At 44.3% G+C, this 19,065-nt stretch overlaps 1 protein-coding gene across 1 annotated transcript in view; it reads right to left on the minus strand.

Annotated features, from left to right (window-relative positions):
• GMPS (guanine monophosphate synthase) overlaps positions 1 to 18,774 on the minus strand; it is a 55,749-nt gene extending 36,975 nt beyond the window's left edge. The window contains exon 1 of the mRNA XM_015425538.1: positions 18,709 to 18,774. Coding sequence (XP_015281024.1) covers positions 18,709 to 18,774 — 66 coding nt within the window. The remainder of the gene's footprint in view (positions 1 to 18,708) is intronic.
• Between the last annotated feature and the right edge of the window lie 291 nt (positions 18,775 to 19,065).

Here is a 19,065-nt window from a genome sequence, read left to right on the forward strand (position 1 = left end):
CAGGCCTAGAGATTAATATGAGGCCTGGTTTTTAATGAAAGAACAAGAAATTGAACTAGAGGTCCAATTTCTTGACAGAGATTTTTTAAAAGTTCCTATAGTTCTGACACTTTTGCTTTCTGCCTCTTAAGTCTCCATGACAACCAAGTGTCTCAGTTTAGGTCTTTATCTCATACTTTGATATGTCCTTCAATTAGAAAAGTAAACAATTCCTATGTCTTTAACACTTTCATATTTCACCGGTCATATCACCATAGCAACCAAGTGTCCCAGTTTAAGTCTCTATGCTATCTTTATTATGGTAAATTCTCCAAGTTCTCCAATTGAGTACGGTCTTAAGCAATAAACAACAAAAAATACTTTTTATGCAGATCTAGTCTAGTATTCTTCCACTAGCAACTTTATCCAAAAATACTTTTGTCAAAAGGTAAAAACAGTAAAAATTGCATAAGTAAAGGTAAAGGTTTCCCTTGCTCCAAAGCCAGACGAATCCAACTCTAAGGTGTGGTGCTCATCTCCATTTCCAAGCCAAAGAGCCAGCGACGTCCAAAGACGTTTCCGTGGTCATGTAGCCAGCATGACTAGATGCCGAGGCACCCAGAACGCTGTTACGTTCCCACCGAAGCAGTACCTATTTATCTACTTGCAATGTCTTGCTTTTGAACTTCTAGGTTGGCAGAAGCTGGGACCAGAAACAGGAGCTCACTCCGTCATGCAGTACTCAGGTCTCGAACTGCTGAACTACTGACCTTCCGGTTGGCAGTTCAGCGTTTTAACCACTTGAGCCACCGCAGCTATACTGATATTTTACCTAATTTTAACTAATGATATTTTACACATAACCCAGCATTTTTACCCCCAAAAAACAATAGCCTGCAATGGGCCATTTCCCATGCGATATGGAAGAAGAGTTGGATTTATACCTCACCCTTCACTCAGAATCTCTGAGTGGCTTACAATCGCCTTCCCTTCCTCTCCCCACAACAGACACCCTTGTGAGGTAGATGGGGCTGAGAGAATTCTGAGAGAACTGTGACTGACCCAAGGTCCCCCAGCAGGCTTCATGTGGAGGAGTGGAGAATCAAACCCAGTTCTCAGATTAGAGTCCGACACTCTTAACCACTACACCAAAGTACAACTCTTTGAAATGTGTAGAGTAAAAACTGATAAATCACCAGGCCCAGATGGCATACATCCGAGAGTTCTGAAAGAACTCAATTGTGAACTTGTGGATCTCCTGACAAAAATATGTAATCTCTCCTTAAAATCAGCCTCCATTCCTGAGGACTGGAAGGTAGCTAATGTCACTTCCATCTTTAAAAAGGGTTCCAGAGGAGATCCGGGAAATTACAGGCCAGTCAGTCTGACGTCGATACCGGGTAAATTGGTGGAAACCATTATTAAGGAAAGAATTAGTAGGCACATAGATGAACAAAACCTATTGAGGCAGACTCAACATGGGTTCTGTAAGGGAAGATCATGTCTCACAAACCTGTTAATGTTCTTTGAGGGGGTGAACAAACATGTGAACAAGGGGGATCCAATAGATATTGTTTACCTTGACTTCCAGAAAGCTTTTGATAAAGTTCCTCATCAAAGGCTCCTAAGTAAGCTCAAAAATCATGGGATAAAAAGACAAGTCCTTTTATGGATCAAAAACTGGCTAATTAATAGAAAATAGAGAGTGAGTATAAATTGGCAGTTCTCCCAGTGGAGGGGGATAAGCAGTGGGGTACCACAGGGATCAGTACTTGGTCCACTGCTTTTTAACTTGTTCATTAATGATTTGGAGTTGGGAGTAAGCAGTGAAGTGGCTAAATTTGCGGATGATACGAAGTTGTTCAGGGTGGTGAAAACCAGTGAGGATTGTGAGGCACTCCAAAGGGATCTGTCAAAGATGGGCGAGTGGGCGTCAACATGGCAAATGGGGTTCAATGTGGCCAAGTGCAAGGTGATGCACATTGGAGCCAAAAATCCTAAATATAAATACACATTGATGGGGTCTGAACTGGCAGAGACTGAGCAAGAGAGAGATCTTGGAGTTGTAGTGGATAACTCACTGAAAATGTCGAGACAGTGTGTGACTGCAATAAAGAAGGCCAATGCTATGCTGGGGATTATTAGGAAGGGTATTGTAAACAGATCAGCCAATATCATAATGCCGCTATATAAATCAATGGTGCGACCTCATCTGGAATACTGTGTGCAATTCTGGTCACCACACCTTAAAAAGGATATTATAGCTTTGGAAAAAGTGCAGAAAAGAGCAACTCGAATGATAAAAGGGTTGGAACACTTTCCCTATGAGGAAAGGTTAAGGCGCTTAGGGCTCTTTAGCTTGGAGAAAAGACGACTGAGGGGTGACATGATCGAGGTTTATAAGATTATGCATGGGAAAGAGCAGGTAGAGAAAGAGGTACTTTTCTCCCTTTCTCACAATACAAGAACCCGTGGGCACTCCATGAAATTGCTGAGCGGTCGGGTTAGAACGGATAAAAGGAAGTACTTCTTCACCCAAAGAGTGATTAACACTTGGAATTCACTGCCACAGGAAGTGGTGGCAGCTACAAGCATGGACGGCTTCAAAAGGGAATTAGATAAGCATATGGAGCAGAGGTCCATCAGTGGCTATTAGCCACAAGGTATAGATAGGGACTCTGGGGCAAGTGATACTCTGTCATCTTGGTGCTGGGGGGGGGGTCAACAGTGGGAGGGCTTCTAATGTCCTGGCCCCACTGGTGGACCTCCTAATGGCACTGGTATTTCTGGCCACTGTGGGATACAGAGTGTTGGACTGGATGGGCCTTTGGCCTGATCCAACATTGGCATCTCTTATGTTCTTATGTTCTTATGTTCTCTCCTAGGGTAAATAGCACCTCCAGGGGGACCAATCCATGAAAGAAAAGAATGAAGGGGGGGGGGGGGTTAAACTACATCTTTGCCCACTTCTACAATTCAAATGCCATTCTGGGGGCCCTGTAAATGCTATTTTCAAAACATTAAAGAGATATAGGCAATCTGATCACAGGACTGTCTAGTTTGGCCCCATCAAAAATATTCCAATTAGGAGAGCCCCAGGGAGTGAAACTTCAAACTGCCCTTTTAAACTTCCAGGTTTAAAATGCAACTTGGGAGTGTGGACACCACAACTGTGGAGACAGGAATGAACTGGGATGGGGGTACAGAACAAATGCACAAGCAACAGTTTCACTACTGCCAGTTTTCATGCCAAGTCTAAACTATTTCTAACCTCAGAATGTAAAGAACTTGGGGAAGGGAATTCATTACAGGGGACTACTATGTAGGAAACAATCGTGAGCTACTGTTCTCTCAAACACTCTGACCGCTTCCTCACAAACATCAGAGGGAGGAGGAGAAAACCAGTAAAGGTTGAGATGAAGAACATGAACGTCCATGAAGTTGTTTGCTATGGTTAGCAATGCAAGCGAAACTATGGAAGAGACTAACAAATAAATCATATGGTCATACAACTGAAGTACAAGGAAATATGAACTACAATGCTCTCTTTAGTTACAAAGATACATTTTAAGATGCAAGGTGGAAAAAATTAAAAATACAACTTCTTAATGTATGAGGTAACTAACAATGATACAAATGGAATTCCCCTTTTTGTTGTATGTATGTTTTTTCTTTGTTTGTCTTATATATAAAATAAAATTGTTATAAAAAAAGCAATGCCAAGTGTACCTTTTCCCCTGAGGAGAATAATGAGGATTTCCTGTTCCTCCCTCCAGCTCAGAGATGCTGCAGCTTCATCCGCTCCAATGGGCGAGATATTCTGCTGCCTTCAAAATTCACCATGGTATCAGTCATAAAAACCCTCCCCCACCACTTCCTCTTGGCAATGGGACAGATTAGTGACAACAACAAATTCTGGTTAGCTTGTTAAATCCACCCAAAATCTGAGAATCCATGAACTAGTGTAGAGCAGTGGTGAGAGACTGGGGTCTGGGATACTCAGATTCGAATCCCCCCTCTGACATGGAAGTTTGCTGGGTGACTTAAAGCAAGTCACACACCCTCAGTCTAACCTACTGACAAGGATAGTGTGAGGATAAAATGGAGGAAAAGGGAAAAACAAGCTACTTTGGGACCCCAGAAAACGTTTCCCTGAATCTATCACCTTTTCCTTTTTCTAACCCTTTCTTTTTTGTTTGCCTCAACTCTCTGGATGTTGTACAGACTGACTCGTTTCAACATCACAGTGAATTATTTTAGGACTTTCAAAACTAAATTCTGAGTTCTAAGATATTGAATCCCCTCACCTACAGCAGTGTACCACGGAGTTTTAAATGACAATGGTGGTCAGAGGTTGATTGAGTAGTTTGGGCGTGTTCTCATCCAAAGGTTTGGGAAACATTTGTTCCTTATATAGGACTGTTTGAAGCCACTATCACGTGTGGTTCTTTTCATGGAATGGGAGGGGGGTGTCCACAAAAACAACCACTGCTTTGGTTCATCATACAGAAAACATTTAAACCATGTCATATCATTGATCACATGAATGAATTCTAAGTGCATTCACAGAATACGATGGCCAGTAGTTGGTACAGCAGGATTTTGTAAAGAATAGCATTCAAATATTACTGACATTAAGTAAGGGGGGAAATGATTAACAAGCTAAGAGCTCTTTGGCATGTGAATCAGAAATGTTCTTTCAGGAAAGAACACTGCAATGGTGAAGGAAGAGGTCAGAATAAAATTACAATAGGCCCCTTTCATCCGTTTTCAAGCTATCAGATTGTGTACATTAATTTAAATCACAAGAGTGTACCCTGAAAGAAATAATCTCATTCATGAGAAGTAAGCTGCTATCCGTGGCTGATCAACCAAATAAACCAATTACATGACAAAATATTTTACAGTCATCTCATGATTTGCTTTGCTGGCAATTTCTAAGAACTGCATAAATTTGAACGAACCTGAATACTAAAACCTAATCACAGAGTGATTAAAATGTGGAATTCGTTGCTAGAGGATGTAGTAGTGGCCATAGGAATAAACATCCTTAAAAGGGGTTAGATAGATTCATGGAGGACACTACTAGCCATGGTGACTGAGGGGAACCTCCATGTTCAGAGGCACTAAACCTCTGAATCCCAGAGTCAAGAGGCGACATCAGGGGAAGGCTTTGGCCTCTGTGCCCTGTTGCTGGCTCTCCAGCTGGTTGGCCACTGTCTGAGACAGGATGCTTGACTAGCTGGGCCACTGGTCTGATCCAGCAGGGCTCTTCTTACTTATGTTAAATAAAGATTAGTGCCCACTTCTCTGTTAATTTAAGCCAAAGGGAACATCTTCCTTGCTCTGGCACTGAAACAGCTCTGCTGGGCCAGGCCTTCAGCATTGCTGTAGTGGGGGAAGATGGCTTTGTGGCAGAAGTGTGCTGAGCAAGAGGTGAAGGGAGGGGCACAGAGGCTTTCAAGGGCTGGGGAAGCAGCCTCATGATGTACCATCCTGCTGTACCAACTACTGTTGCGGCCTTCAGAGCTCTGCACTGAACAAGAGTACCATGTTTCAATATCACATCATTTGTTGTGCTACCCCATTCCACATGGGAAAGCAGCAGGTAAGAAAGTGGCTTCCCAAGAAAAGATCGCAATTTCTTTAATGTCAGTCACTAAATTTAAAGTTCACCTATAGACAGGTTTGTTCAGATCCTGGCTCCGCCACAGGCTTTTTACAGTACTCAGAACTGATTAACAATTCTCAAGGCAACACATTCCCAGCACTAATCAAAGGCCACAGTCCTAAGAACACTTTAGTGAAAGCAAACCCATTGAAAAAAGATTGGGACTTACTACTGAGTAGACTGGCTTATGATTGTTCCTAAACACACCAGTGACCTGTTGTGTTCGGGAGTAACTATGGGCATGCACATTTCTCCATTCAAATCAGTATCCCAATGTGTTAGCTCAGAGGATATTAAGGTAGATATTGAAGACCATTCATACCAGTTGTGATTTTTCACCTACTGCACCTTCCCAAAGCCTAGTTCCCACGTTCATTTTTGACATGGCAAATCCACCACAATATTATTTCACTCCATCAATTTACTGTGGAGAGTATTTCTTATGTGTCCCTTATGCAGTGACAACCAGTACTTAACGCATCAGGAGGACGGTCACTTGTCAAACCTTTTACCGTCAAGGCTTATTCATAACAAATATTGCCCAAAATGGGGAGTTGACAAAGTCAAATAACCTCCCAAAGTTCTCAGTCAAGAAAATAATGTACAGGTCTCCCCACCTGCAGAAGTACGTCCCTCTTTCTAAAAATGGCCCCAAAATTCCCTGAGACTCTGATGATCAATGAAATCTGAGTTTCCTTAAAGGTGATATCAGGGTAAAATGAGGGACAGAGAAAACAGAATTGCACTTACCTGTAACGGTTGTTCATTGATGTGTTCTGTGCAGACACACATTGGGACGGTGCCTGTGCAGGCCAACCATGGACATTTGCTTTTCTAGCTAAAAATAACACCAGACGGGGTGTCCCGCCCCTTTTGGAGCTGACACATGCGTGCGATTCCTGCCCAATGCGTCACATGGTTCAATGGCAGGCACCCCCTTCCCTCAGTTCCCACTAAGCTGCCACAAGCCTTTCTCTCTCTCTTTTTTGCACAATGGGCCATGTAAGAGCTCATGGCAAGGCAGGAGGGAGGGAATGTGGGTCTGCACAGAAGACGTCCATGAACAACAGCTAAAGGTAAGTGCAACTCTGTTTTTATCTCCCATCTTCTCGTGCAGCCCCACATCTGGGACCATTAGTGAGCTACTCACCAGAGGAGGAGGGGTGAGTCTCTCACTGGAACAGAGTCTGCAGAATAGCCTTTCCCACATTCACCTCTCGCTTGCAAATCCAAGGCGTAATGTCTCACAAATGTGTCCTCTGTCCACCACGTTGCTGCCTTGTAAATATCTAGGAAAGGTACTCGTTGATGGAAGGAGGCCAATGTCCCCTGTGGTTGTGTGGAACGCGCTTTAACATCAAGAGGACACAATTGTCCAGCTATCTTGCAGCAGGACAGAATGGCAGCTACCACCCTTCTGGATATGGACTGGGCTGGGGCAGGCTTGCCTTTTTTGGGGGCCCCAGTAGCAAATAAATGATGCTTTCTCCTTACAGGAAGGGTTCGTTCTTTCTAGATAATATAAGAGGGCTCTCCTAAGGTCAAGGGTGTGTAGGGTTTTTTCTGCATGTGAACCAAAATTGGGGAAGAAGACTGGTAGGACAATCTCCTGCGCTTGGTGGAACTTAGACACTATTTTAGGAAGAAATTCTAAACTCAGGTGTAAAACAACCCACTCACTGAATATTTTAAGGAATGGGAGTGAGCGTGTTGGGGTGCTAGCAATCTGTCACAGGCTGGAGTGCAGACAGGGTGAGAGAGGGATAGTCCAGGTCCAGTCCGAGGTCAAAAGCAGAGAGAGCAGGGAACCAAAACACCAAGTCCAAATTGCAAACCGTAAGCGTAGTCGTTAAGCCAGAGTCCAGGGGGTCAGGAGCCAAAACACCAGAGTCCAAAGCACGAACCAAGAGCGTTGTCGTCAGAGCCGGAGTCGAGGAGCCGAGAGGTCAAAGCGGGAAACAGGAACCAGGAACACAGGCAAGGTGGGTGCAGAGCGTCATCAAGCTAACAAGTTGCTAGCACAAGGGATTAACCGAGAGAGAGGAGCTAAATATTCCTCCGGGCTGTTGTCAATTACCGTGGTGCCAGCGCGTGTGTCCCGGCTTCTCTTAGAACTCAGGGCTGAGAGACCGCCTGCTGCGCAGGCACGCCTCTCGCTGTCGGGATGCCAAATCCCACCGGTGCTGATCTCACAAACAGGCCACTGGTGGGGACGAATCAGGGGGGCTGTTTGACATGCATTGTTCCGCCTCAGCTGTTACCGGAGCAGCCTCTATGACTTCATTGGGGCCAGGTGTAGATTCTGCTGGAATTGGGAGCTCATCCTCAGCAGCACTCAGGACTTCTGCTGGGGCAGGGAGCTCATCCTCTGCAGTACTCATGACACTTACCCGGTATCAATGTCAGACTGATTGGCCTGTAATTTCCTGGATCTCCTATGGAACCCTTTTTAAAGATGGGAGTGACATTAGCTACCTTCCAGTCCTCAGGAATGGAGGCAGATTTTAAGGAAAGATTACATATTTTTGTAAGGAGAGCCACAAGTTCACATTTGAGTTCTTTCAGAACTCTCGGATGTATGCCATCCGGGCCTGGTGATTTATCCGTTTTTAAGTTGCCGATCAGTTTTAGGACCTCCTCTCTCATCACCTCAATCTGACTCAGGTCTCTCAACACCACTCCTGAAATCAGTGGTTCTGGAGTGGGCAAGCACTTCTCATCTTCCACAGTGAAGACAGAGGCAAAAAATGCATTCAGCTTCTCAGCCATTTCCCCTGTCATCCTTCAGTACTCCTTTTACCCCTTGGTCATCCAAGGGCCCCACTGCCTCCCTGGCTGGTTTCCTGCTTCTAATGTATTTGAAGAATGTTTTATTGTTGGTCTTTATGTTTTTTGCTATATGCTCCTCATATTCCCTTTTTGCCTACCTGACCACAGACTTGCATTTTATTTGCCACAGCTTGTGTTCCCTTTTATCAACCTCACTGAGACTAGTTTTCCACCACTTAAAGGAATCCTTCTTACCTTTTACAGCTTCCATTACTTTGTTTGTTAACCATGCAGGCCTTTTTCTATACCTATATGTGCCTTTCCTAACCTGTGGTATATATTTTTCCTGAGCTTCTAGGATTGTAGTTTTAAATTGTCTCCAAGCTTCCCCAATGGTTTTGACCCTTTCTACTTTTCCTTACAGTTTCCTCCTCACATGTCCCTTCATATCAGAGAAGTTACCCCTTTTAAAGTTAAAAGTGGTTGTGTCAGTCTTTTTTGGCAACTCCCCATTTCAGGGCTGGGAGGCAGAGGCAGGCTATCAAGCCACTTATCTGAACGTCTTCCATGCCCCAGTAGAAGTCACCAGAGGTCACCATAACTTCCAGGCACAGGCGTGTGCGCACACACACACACACACACACAAAAATGCAAAATACAAAAAAGAAAGAAAGAAGTGGACAGATACTCACAAGAGCCTTGTTTCACCCTGTACAGGTTCTCTGTCTTTTGACGTGTGGCTTGAATGGAGGCTGGGTTTTGCCATATTAGGACTGTGAAGTCAGATAAGCTTTCCAAAATTGGATACCTGGGGTCTCAGAGTACAGATGGCTCAAAATCCTATCTTTTGGACAGTTGTCCAAAGTAGCCACATTGATTGTCAAGGGCTTTCACCATTCTCATCATCTGCTCCTCATCTAGGCGGAAGTCTTCACTGGGGGAGATTGGAGTTGGATCGCCTACTGCAGTGATGGTGAACCTTTTAGAGACCGAGTGCCCAAATTGCGACCCAAAACCCACTTATTTATCGCAAAGTGCCAACACGGCAATTTAACCTGAATACTGAGGTTTTAGTTTAGAAAAAACAACTCATACATTAACATAAGATGATCCAAACAAAGTAAGAAAAGCAATCCCAAATGCTTTCATTTGCATAAAATTATTTGGCAGAGAATTCCAAATTTTAATGACGGTCTGGGCCTGGCTGGGGCGATAGCACGCGTGCCCACTGAGAGGGCTCTGAGTGGTGCCTCTGGCACGCGTGCCATAGGTTCGCCACCACTCATCAGGTGAAAGGTCCAATGCACTTTCAGAACTGCAATGGGATACCACCGACACCTCTTCCTCCAGAACACAGAATGGTAATTTGAACAGAACCATCATGGAACAGTCTTCTATAAATCCCCTTGTAGAGGAATTATGATACTCTAATATCTGAGTGATGTTGATCCCATCTGCTCAAATAGGATGGTGACATATAGTAAGTATGTTGTGGTAGGCCTGCTGGCTGCCAAGACAATGGGGGTCCTGGTGGTAGAGGCTGTCCTGCAAGGATGCTAGACTGATCATCATAATCTGCTTCAGAGAAGGAGCCCATTAACAAGGCTAAGTGAGGTGACGGACTATAAGGAAGAACCAATGTAACATCCTGATCTGGATTCAGACCCTCAGACTGCACTGCACACATTGGTTTGGGCATGGGATCTGTCTTATCTTTGTGTTTCAATTTCTTGTGCCTCTTTGCAGGAGCCTCTGAGCGAGATCAGGCCTCTGTTGAATGTCCTAGCGGAGGCAAACGTAGCTGCCTGGACTCTGCCTCTGGGGCAACCGAAGTGGCCCTCTTTGGAGGAAGTGGGGCTGCCTCAGCAGTCGAACCCACAAGAACCGGACAGAAGGAGATCCGGACCATGGTTTAGTGGTTGGAACCGGGCCTGAGGCTGTCAGTCCCGAGCTCGGAATTGTTTTCAATGGAACTGAGGAGGGCAAGGCCCTCTTCTCCACAGAGCAGCTTTCAGTCTAGAGGCTTTATGTGACTGAGCCTCGGGAGTGAAGTGCTGGCAAATCATGCAAGCTCCAATGTTAGACATAGGAGACAGAGGTCATGTTCATCACTATGAGTCATCTTTGTTCCACACTTGGAACATTTTTTGAATACTGCCTTGGACACCATGGTGTGGGACCACAAGCACTACAATCAGGAGGGCCCAGTTGGAAAAGGGGCTTGCCTCCCATGAAACATATACTCTCAAAGCCTGCAGACTTTGGTGAGAGGTCTTTTCAGAACAATGAACTACAAACAGAGTGTGCTAGAAAAGCTTCCTTTCCTCACAGCAGTGAAAATTGAACTGAGGGAAGGGGGGTGGCTGCCATGTGCCAGCTCCAAAAGGGGCGGGACACCCCCTCTTTGGAGTTTTTTAAGCTAGAAAAGAAAATGTCTACAGCCAGCCTGCACAGGCTGTGAGAAGGCAGAAGATGAACAGGCAATCTTCATTTGTTGTACTGAACTGATTGGGCATTCAAGTTCCTTGTCCATAAAAGAGAGAAGCAGGAGGCATAAGAAGAGCCCTGCCGGATCAGACCAGTAGACCACCATCCTGCTTCATGCAGCAGCCAACCAGTTTCCCTGGAGGGCCAACCACCCACATACAGGCCAAGGCCTTCCCCTTATGCTTTCTCCTAACATTGGTATTCAGAAGTTTGCTACCTCTGTTTATGGAGGTTCCCTTTACTCACCATGGCTAGTAGCTATTGATGAACATCTCCTCCATTAATCTAATTCCCTCTTAAAGCCATCTATGCTTGCGGCCATCACTATGCCCACTGGCAGTGAATCCCACAATTTAGTTACTTGTTAAGTAAAGAAGTATTTCCATTTATCTATCCTGAACCTACTACCCATCAACTTAACTGAGTGTCCCTGAGTTATGCAAAAGGAAGCAAGAGGACACTCTGTCCACCTTTTCTATCCAATAATTTTATAAAATTCTTCATGTCCCTACCCTTAGTTCACTTTTTCCCTAAATTGAAAGCCCCTGATTCTTTAGACTTTACTTATAGGAAAGGTGCTCCAATCCCCTTAATAAGTTTTGGTTGCTCTCTTCTGTAGTTTTTCCAGTTTTACAATACCCTTTTTGTAATATAGGGGCTGCGGTGGCTCAGTGTTTAAGATGCTGAACTGCAGACCGGAGGGTCAGTAGTTCAGCAGTACGAGATCTGAGTGCCGCATGACGGGGTGAGCTCTCGTTTCTGGTTCCCGCTCCTGCCAACCTAGCAGTTCGAAAGCAGGAAATTGCAAGCAGATAATAGGTACCGCTTCGGTGAGAAGGTAACAGCGTTCCGTGTGCCTTGGTGTTTAGTCATGCTGGCAACATGACCAAAGAAACGTCTTGGGACAGCGTTGGCTCTTCGGCTTGGAAACGGAGATGAGCACCACACCCCTAGAGTTTGATTCGACTAGCTTTCAAGCAAGGGAGACTTTTACCTTTACTTTTGTAATATGGCAACCAGAATTGCACACAATATTACAAATGCGGCACCATCAATCTTTTCCTAATAATCCACAGCATGGAGTTCACCTTTTTCACTGGGGCAGCAGACTGAGTTGACATTTTCATTGAGCTATCACTACAACTCAAAGATTCCCTTCAGTCTCAGTCCTGGCCAGATCAGACTCCATCAGCACATATATAAAGTTAGGATTTTTTTGTTTCAATGTCCATTACCCTACACTGAACTTCCTCTGGTGTGTCTTTGCCCACTCATCCAATTTAAAGAGATCCTCATGGAGCTCTTCACCATGCACCTTGGTTTTCGCTATCCTGTATAATTTGTTATCTGCAAACTTGGCTGTTACCACTGCTCACCCCAATTCCAAATCATTTATTGGGGGGGGGGAATATCACCAGTCCCAATACCAAAACAGCCAGCGTGGTGTAGTGGTTAAGAGCAGCAGACTCTAATCTGGAGAACCGGGTTTGATTCCCCACTCCTCCTCCACATGAAGCCTGCTGGGTGACGTTGGGCCAGTCATAGTTCTCTCAGAACTCTCTCAGCCCCACCTACCTCACAAAGTGGCTGTTGTGAGGAGGGAAAGGGAATGTGATCGTAAGCCACTATGAGACTCCTTAATGTAGAGATAATCAAGGTATAAAAACCTACTCTTCTTCTTGTGGGACCCCACAGCTCACTTTCCTCCATTGCTAGAACTGTCCATTTATTCATAATCTCTTTCTGTTGTTTAACCAGTTTTAAGTCCTCTTATCCCATTACTCTGCTAAGCTTACCCAAGAGTTTCTAAGAACATAAGAGAAGCCATGTTGGATCAGGCCAATGGCCAATCTAGTCCAACACTCTGTCACACAGTGGCCAAAAATACCAGATGCCTTCAGGAGGTCCACCAGTGGGGCCAGAACTCCAGAAGCCCTTCCACTGTTGCCCCCCCAAGCACGAAGAATACAGCACCACACTGCCCAAGACAGAGCGTTCCCTTTATACCTCGTGACTAGGGTTGACAGCCCCCAGATCCAAGTGAGGAATCCCCTGCTTTGGGGGGCTTCTCCCCACTGAGGACCAACTGGCCAGCGGGAGAAACCCTGCCCTAAACAGGGAAATCTTGGTACGACATCTCCGTGTGATGTCACCCGGAAATGACGTTACCACGTCAGGGACATTGCGTGGGGGGATGCTCTGGTTTTTGGGAAAACTCTATAGCTTGAGGATGAATTTACCATACAGTTTTGTCCAAAAACCAGAGTGTCACCCCCATTGACACAATGACATCACTTCTCGGTGATGTCATCACATTGCACGATGTCCCTGCCCACCCCCAGAATGCCCCCCACCAGATCGACAAGGGTTCCTGACAACCCTACTTGTGGCTAATAGCCACAGATGGACCTCTGCTCCATATGTTTATCCAATCCCCTCTTGAAGCTGTCTATTCTTGTAGCCACCACCACTTCCTGTGGCAGTGAATTGCATGAAATTACCCTTTGGGTGAAGAGTTCTTGTATTGTCAGAAACAGAGAAAAGTACTTCTTTTTCTGCCTTCTCTATCTCACGCATAATTCTGTAAACCTCGATCATGTCACCCCTCAGTTATCATTTCTCCAAGCTAAAGAGGCCTAACCCTCTTTAACCTTTCTTCATAGGGAAGGTGCTCCATCCCCTTAATCACTTTAGTTGCCCTTTTCTGCACTTTTTCCAATGCTATAATATCTTTTTTGAGGTGCAGTGACCAAAACTGTACACAATATTCCAAATGAGGCTGCACCACAGATTTGTAGAGAGGCATTATGATACTGGCTGAGTGCCTCTGGTGAGGTACCTTGTTAAAAGCCTTTTGGAAGTCAAGTATATAATATCTACTAGATCAATCTTATCCACAAGCTTGTTAACCTACTCAAAGAACTCCAAAAGTTTGGCAAGGCAGGACTTCCCTTTGCAAAAACCGTACTGGTTTTCTCGCAGCAAGCTTTTTCCCTCTACGTGCTAAATAATTCTCTAGCTAGTAACAGTTGCTACTAATTTACCTGGAACAGATGTTGAGTTAACTGGCCTGTAATCCCCTAGATTCCTGGTATATTTCTTATTTTGAGACATCCAGCACAGAAGCCAATTTTAACAAGAAGTTACATTGTGGTTACCAGATCCAACACCATTTTACATTTGAGTTCATTTAGAATCCTTGAGTGTATGTCATGTAGACCTGAAGACTTACTGGTTTTCAGTTTGCTTAGTAGACCTAGGATTTCACTTCTCATTACCTCAATTTGATTCAATTCTTCAGACACCCTTCCCAAAACCAGCAGCTCTGGTGTGGGTATGTGCCCCATGCTTTCCACAATGAAAACAGATGCAAATAATACATTCATGTCCTCTAAAATCATTACATCCTTAAGCAATCCTTTTATTTCTTTGTCATTCAAAGGCTTAACTACCTCCGTGGCTAGTTTCCTGCTCTTTGTACATTTGAAGAAATGTTTACCGTTTGTCTTAACCTTTTCTACAATCTTGCTTGTCAAATTCTCTTTTTGCCAACTTACATTTGCAATGCCCAAACCTGTGCTCCCTTCTGTTCACCTTGTTGAGGTGTTTACATTCCAGATTTAACAGGAAGCCTTTTTGGCTCTTATGGCTTCCTTGAATTGGGTTCTTAATAACCACACAGGGATCTTTCCAGACTTGGTGGTACCTTTCCTGTCTTGACACATGCATCAATGAGTGCAGTTTTCTAGCTTATTTGATTCTATGCCCTCTTTAATACATAGAACAAACTCCCCACAACATGTCCCTCTTGTCTATAAAGTTATTTCCAGGAATGACCGTTTCCCATTGATTTCCCCTGTTCTACCAAATAGACTAGCACCCCACATGTAAACCGCCCAGAGACCCCCACGGGGGTTAGGGCGGTATATCAAATCGAAGTAATAAATAAATAAATTAAAGAGAAGTTCCAGTATACCAAGCAGCTGGCCAGGTCTACTTAAGAGAAGTTTTATCTCCTGAACCTTAAGTTAAGAATGAACTCAACTTTTCCCCTTCTTAACATTCTGCAGGCCTGCCTCTCCTAGTATCCCTTAACTCTATCATACATTTTCTATCTTTTCTCCTGATCAGAAGCATTCAAAACATGACAGTGCTCCCAGAAAAATACAGTGGTAGCAACTGTCTATAATATTACATGCTGCATACATAAAATCATACAATCCCCCAAATCCTTAAAATTACAGTCCTATGCAAAGTAGATCTTAATATGCTCAGGTGTACCTCAGTCTGTAAACGCAGGAGCATCTGTCAGACTCCTCATCCTACGAATTAACTGAGCATGCCTTCAAACTAAAAAAGAATTTGTGTGCTGAATGATGAACACCAAAGTAAGGGTGGGGGTTAAAAAAGAAAGGTGTCGTAGGTGGAAATTCTGAACTTGTATCTGGGATTAGCGATAGACTTGACTGAAGGTGAACAAGCTGAAGTTTTTGAGGCAGACAAGACAAATAGTATTGACTTTGGGGGGGTGTTGTACCCCTCTGGAAAGCCCACATCCAAAGCTTGGGGCTATTTCTAGGTAGTCAAGGGGTGGCTGTGGCTAGAAGTGCTTTTAATTACTTTGATCAGTTCACCAGCTGTGCCCAGTCCTAGACAGAGGAGGCTGGCCATGGTGAGGATACTGTTATACACTGTGGAACTAACTGCCTTTAAAGAACACTCAGAAACTGCAGTTGATTCAAAATGCAACTGACAGAACGTGGCTTAGGGCAAGCCCATGAAAGCCAAGGGACTGTTCCACCTAGACTGACTACCAGTTTCTGGGCCCATTTCAAAGTGCTGGCTGTGACCTTTAAAGACCTGGACAGTCAAGGGTCATGATGTTATAAGGATTATCTCTCCCCTACAATCCCCTCCTCTATCAGTTCGAAAGCAAGAAATTGCAAGTAGATAAATAGGTACCACTTCGGTGGGAAGGTAACAGCGTTCCGGGCGCCTTGGTGTTTAGTCATGCCGTCCACATGACCACGGAAACGTCTTCGGACAGCGCTGGCTCTTCGGCTTTGAAACGGAGATGAGCACTGCAACCCTAGAGTCGGACCTGACTGGCTTTCGAGCAAGGGAACCTTTACCTTTTACAATCCCCTCCAGACCACTGAAGTAATTTGCTAAAGTCCTCCATATGGTCCTTCTGAAATGTAACAGGTAACTGTAAAAGAGCCTTCTCCACAGCAGCTCCAGGTCTGTGGGATGCCTTTCCCACTTCCCACATTCCTTTTGGTTTTCTACTGCATGCTGAAGACATTATAACTATAAAGTGGGTCTTGAGCTATAAACTGTTTATTCTGCTGGGTAACTATAATTCCATTGTTACGGGCCTTTGAGTTCGTTATATTTGGATTTTGTAGGCTTTTCTTTTATTCTTGTACTTTTTCCCAGTGCCACCTTGAACAGATTTATGGACCGAAAATTGGTGATGTTTATCTTTTTCTAATGCCTTTTTAAAACATATTGTTGTGTTTACTGTGTTGCACCTACGATCCATATGAAAAGGTAAGGTTGGGATTGAAATACTTTTAATAAAGAGTAGATACAGATTATCTGGGAAGGAATCTACTAAAACAAACTTTTAGTTTTGTGGCAACTTGTTGAAAATTAAAGAACAGAATTAGGATGAAGCTGCAAGACTTATCTTGACCAGAATATCCTCAAGAACAAAGAGTAAATCAGGAGAGAAATTAGAAACATAGCATTTTAAATAATGGTTTGTGTAGAGAAGCACATGCAACGACATGTCCTACAGTCTGCTATGGACAATATGATATTTGTCCCTAAATCAAATAGATAATGTTTCTTCCACCAGTACATCATCAATGCATGAGGTTTGCAACTAGAGAAAAAGGGTCATACAATCAACCTATTGCCTTGATTCAGAAATATATGACAATTCATTAGGTAAACAAGCCTTGGACATTTCTTGAGATCATGGGCTCATGCACTCTTCGCTTCTCTTTCACCTGGCACAATAATAAAAAAAGATTTCTATGTCCACAGCAACTCATAGATCACTGATTATACATGAACCACAGACTATGGTGTGCTCCCTTCTCTTCAAGCCAGGAATCCTAACAGGGCTGTAATCCTGGTCTGGACTCTTGGTCTGTCATAAAGTGTGGTTCAGATGCATCAACAAACTGCGACTTTCCATGAAAGTGAAAGCCTTGCATGATCACAGTGCATGAAGAGATGAAAAAAGGGGCAAGCAAGCACTTGTACATGAGGACTGCTTCATAATCCCTCAGTCCCTTTCATACTGGCTCTTTAACACAGTTTGAAGATAAATGGATGGTTTTTAAGGTTTCACACACCTTAAAGACAGAATACTGTCCTTCTGCAGTTAATGAAGCCTTAATCCTGGTTTTTCAAAACCTGTTTTGATCTGATTTGCTTTTGTTGCACTTTATCCTTAAAGTGTGTGAAACCTTTTTTAAAAATCTGTTTGCCAAAGTGGGTTAAAGAGCCTGTATAAAAGGGACCTTCATGTAAAAACAAACCATGGGCCAGATCCAGCATAGTGTGTTTACAGCGCAAGGACTTCCACACATAAGCAGGCTTTCTCAGCTTCCCCTTCCCGCAGCAGCCTGAAATGCCCCTTGAAATCCGAGAGGGATGCTAGGAGCACAATTCTGGGCATATTATGTACTGCTGTCATTATGTCTCAGTTACACTACAAGTTTAATACCCCAAGCAGCTCTCCTCTTCTGTGTACAAACTACTGAGAGGCTCCAAAGCATATCATCATACTGCATCTATTTGTTGACAGAATATAACCTTTTTAGCATCAGGGTTAACTTTGTCCAAACATGCAGAACTTTAAAGTTGTAAAAACCACAGTATTTGAGAGCTGAGAAGTGACATACAACACACACACACACACACACTATTAAAATATAACAAAAAATTGTAGCTAACAGAAGAAAATGTGTTTTACATTAAAGTTCTTGTGCCGAAGAAGCTAGCTATTAAGACACCACGGAAGCAAGCACAGAAGCAATTTGATCATGCAGCTTCCTTGCTACCCAACAGTCCAAGTGTGCATTATGATGGTTATTCGTGTTCTTGTCCCACCCACATCCCAAGCTCAAAGAGCAGCACAAAAAAGGCAAGCAACTCCTGAAATCTCTTGCAGTAAAGACACAATATCCACACCATACAAGCATCCTTTAAAACACTCCTGCTCCCTGAAATTGCTCATAGATTTGAATCCACACTTCACACACAAGAATGTGTTCAGAAGTGAGTGTTGGAAAATACTTTTACCACCTCAACAAGCACAGTTAAAGGGGTGTTAAGTTCTCAATGCACCCAAGTGTACTTGGAGAGGGTGGAGGGAAGCTCCCCACAGACAATATTTGAAGGACCAACCTTGTGTGATGCAGTTCTCAGACTACCAATGTAAACCTATGCAGAATTACTCCAATGTAAACCCAATGAAAACAATGCACTTAGACTGGAATAACTCTGCATAGGTTAGTACTCTAGGGCTAGGTTCAAATCCCCCACTCTGTGTGAATCTCACTTGAAGGACACCCCTATGCAGAGTTATCCCAGTCCAAGCTCACTGACTTCAGTTTTCAGTGACTTAGACTGGAGTAACTGTGCATAGGATTAAGTGACCTTTGGTTCAACTCTCTCGGCCGACCTCACATGGTTGTTGTGAGGACAATACAGGAGAGAACAGTGCATTCTGCTCTGGCCTCCCCAGACAAAAAAGACGTTATTTTAAAAAGAGAGAAACTCACTTTTTTTTGGATACAGACAGAACCACCTACTGCTTTTTTATAAGGGGGGAGGGGCAACGAGCCCATAAGCAAGCCCCAGGTTTTCTTCCGCTTATGGGAAGAATCCGAAGTGAGGCTCCTTTTCGCCCCATCCTGAACTCCAAGAGCCTCCCTCCCCCGACGTGCTGGAAGTGGGCCGGCGCTCTCCTGCCGCCCCCCCCCCCGGCAGGAAACGCAAGGGCCTTCGCCCCGGCTGGCAAGCAGAGCGCGGCCGCCCCATGTGGGACAAGCGGCCGCGGGAATGTGCCTGAAGGGGAAGGGGAGGGACTACGCGGAGCGGCGGACTTCGGGGCCGAGCTCTTGCCGCCGCCGCCTTCT

This window comes from Gekko japonicus, unplaced genomic scaffold, assembly GCF_001447785.1.
Source record: "Gekko japonicus isolate JY-2015 unplaced genomic scaffold, Gekko_japonicus_V1.1 scaffold702, whole genome shotgun sequence".
Classification (NCBI taxonomy): domain Eukaryota; kingdom Metazoa; phylum Chordata; class Lepidosauria; order Squamata; family Gekkonidae; genus Gekko; species Gekko japonicus.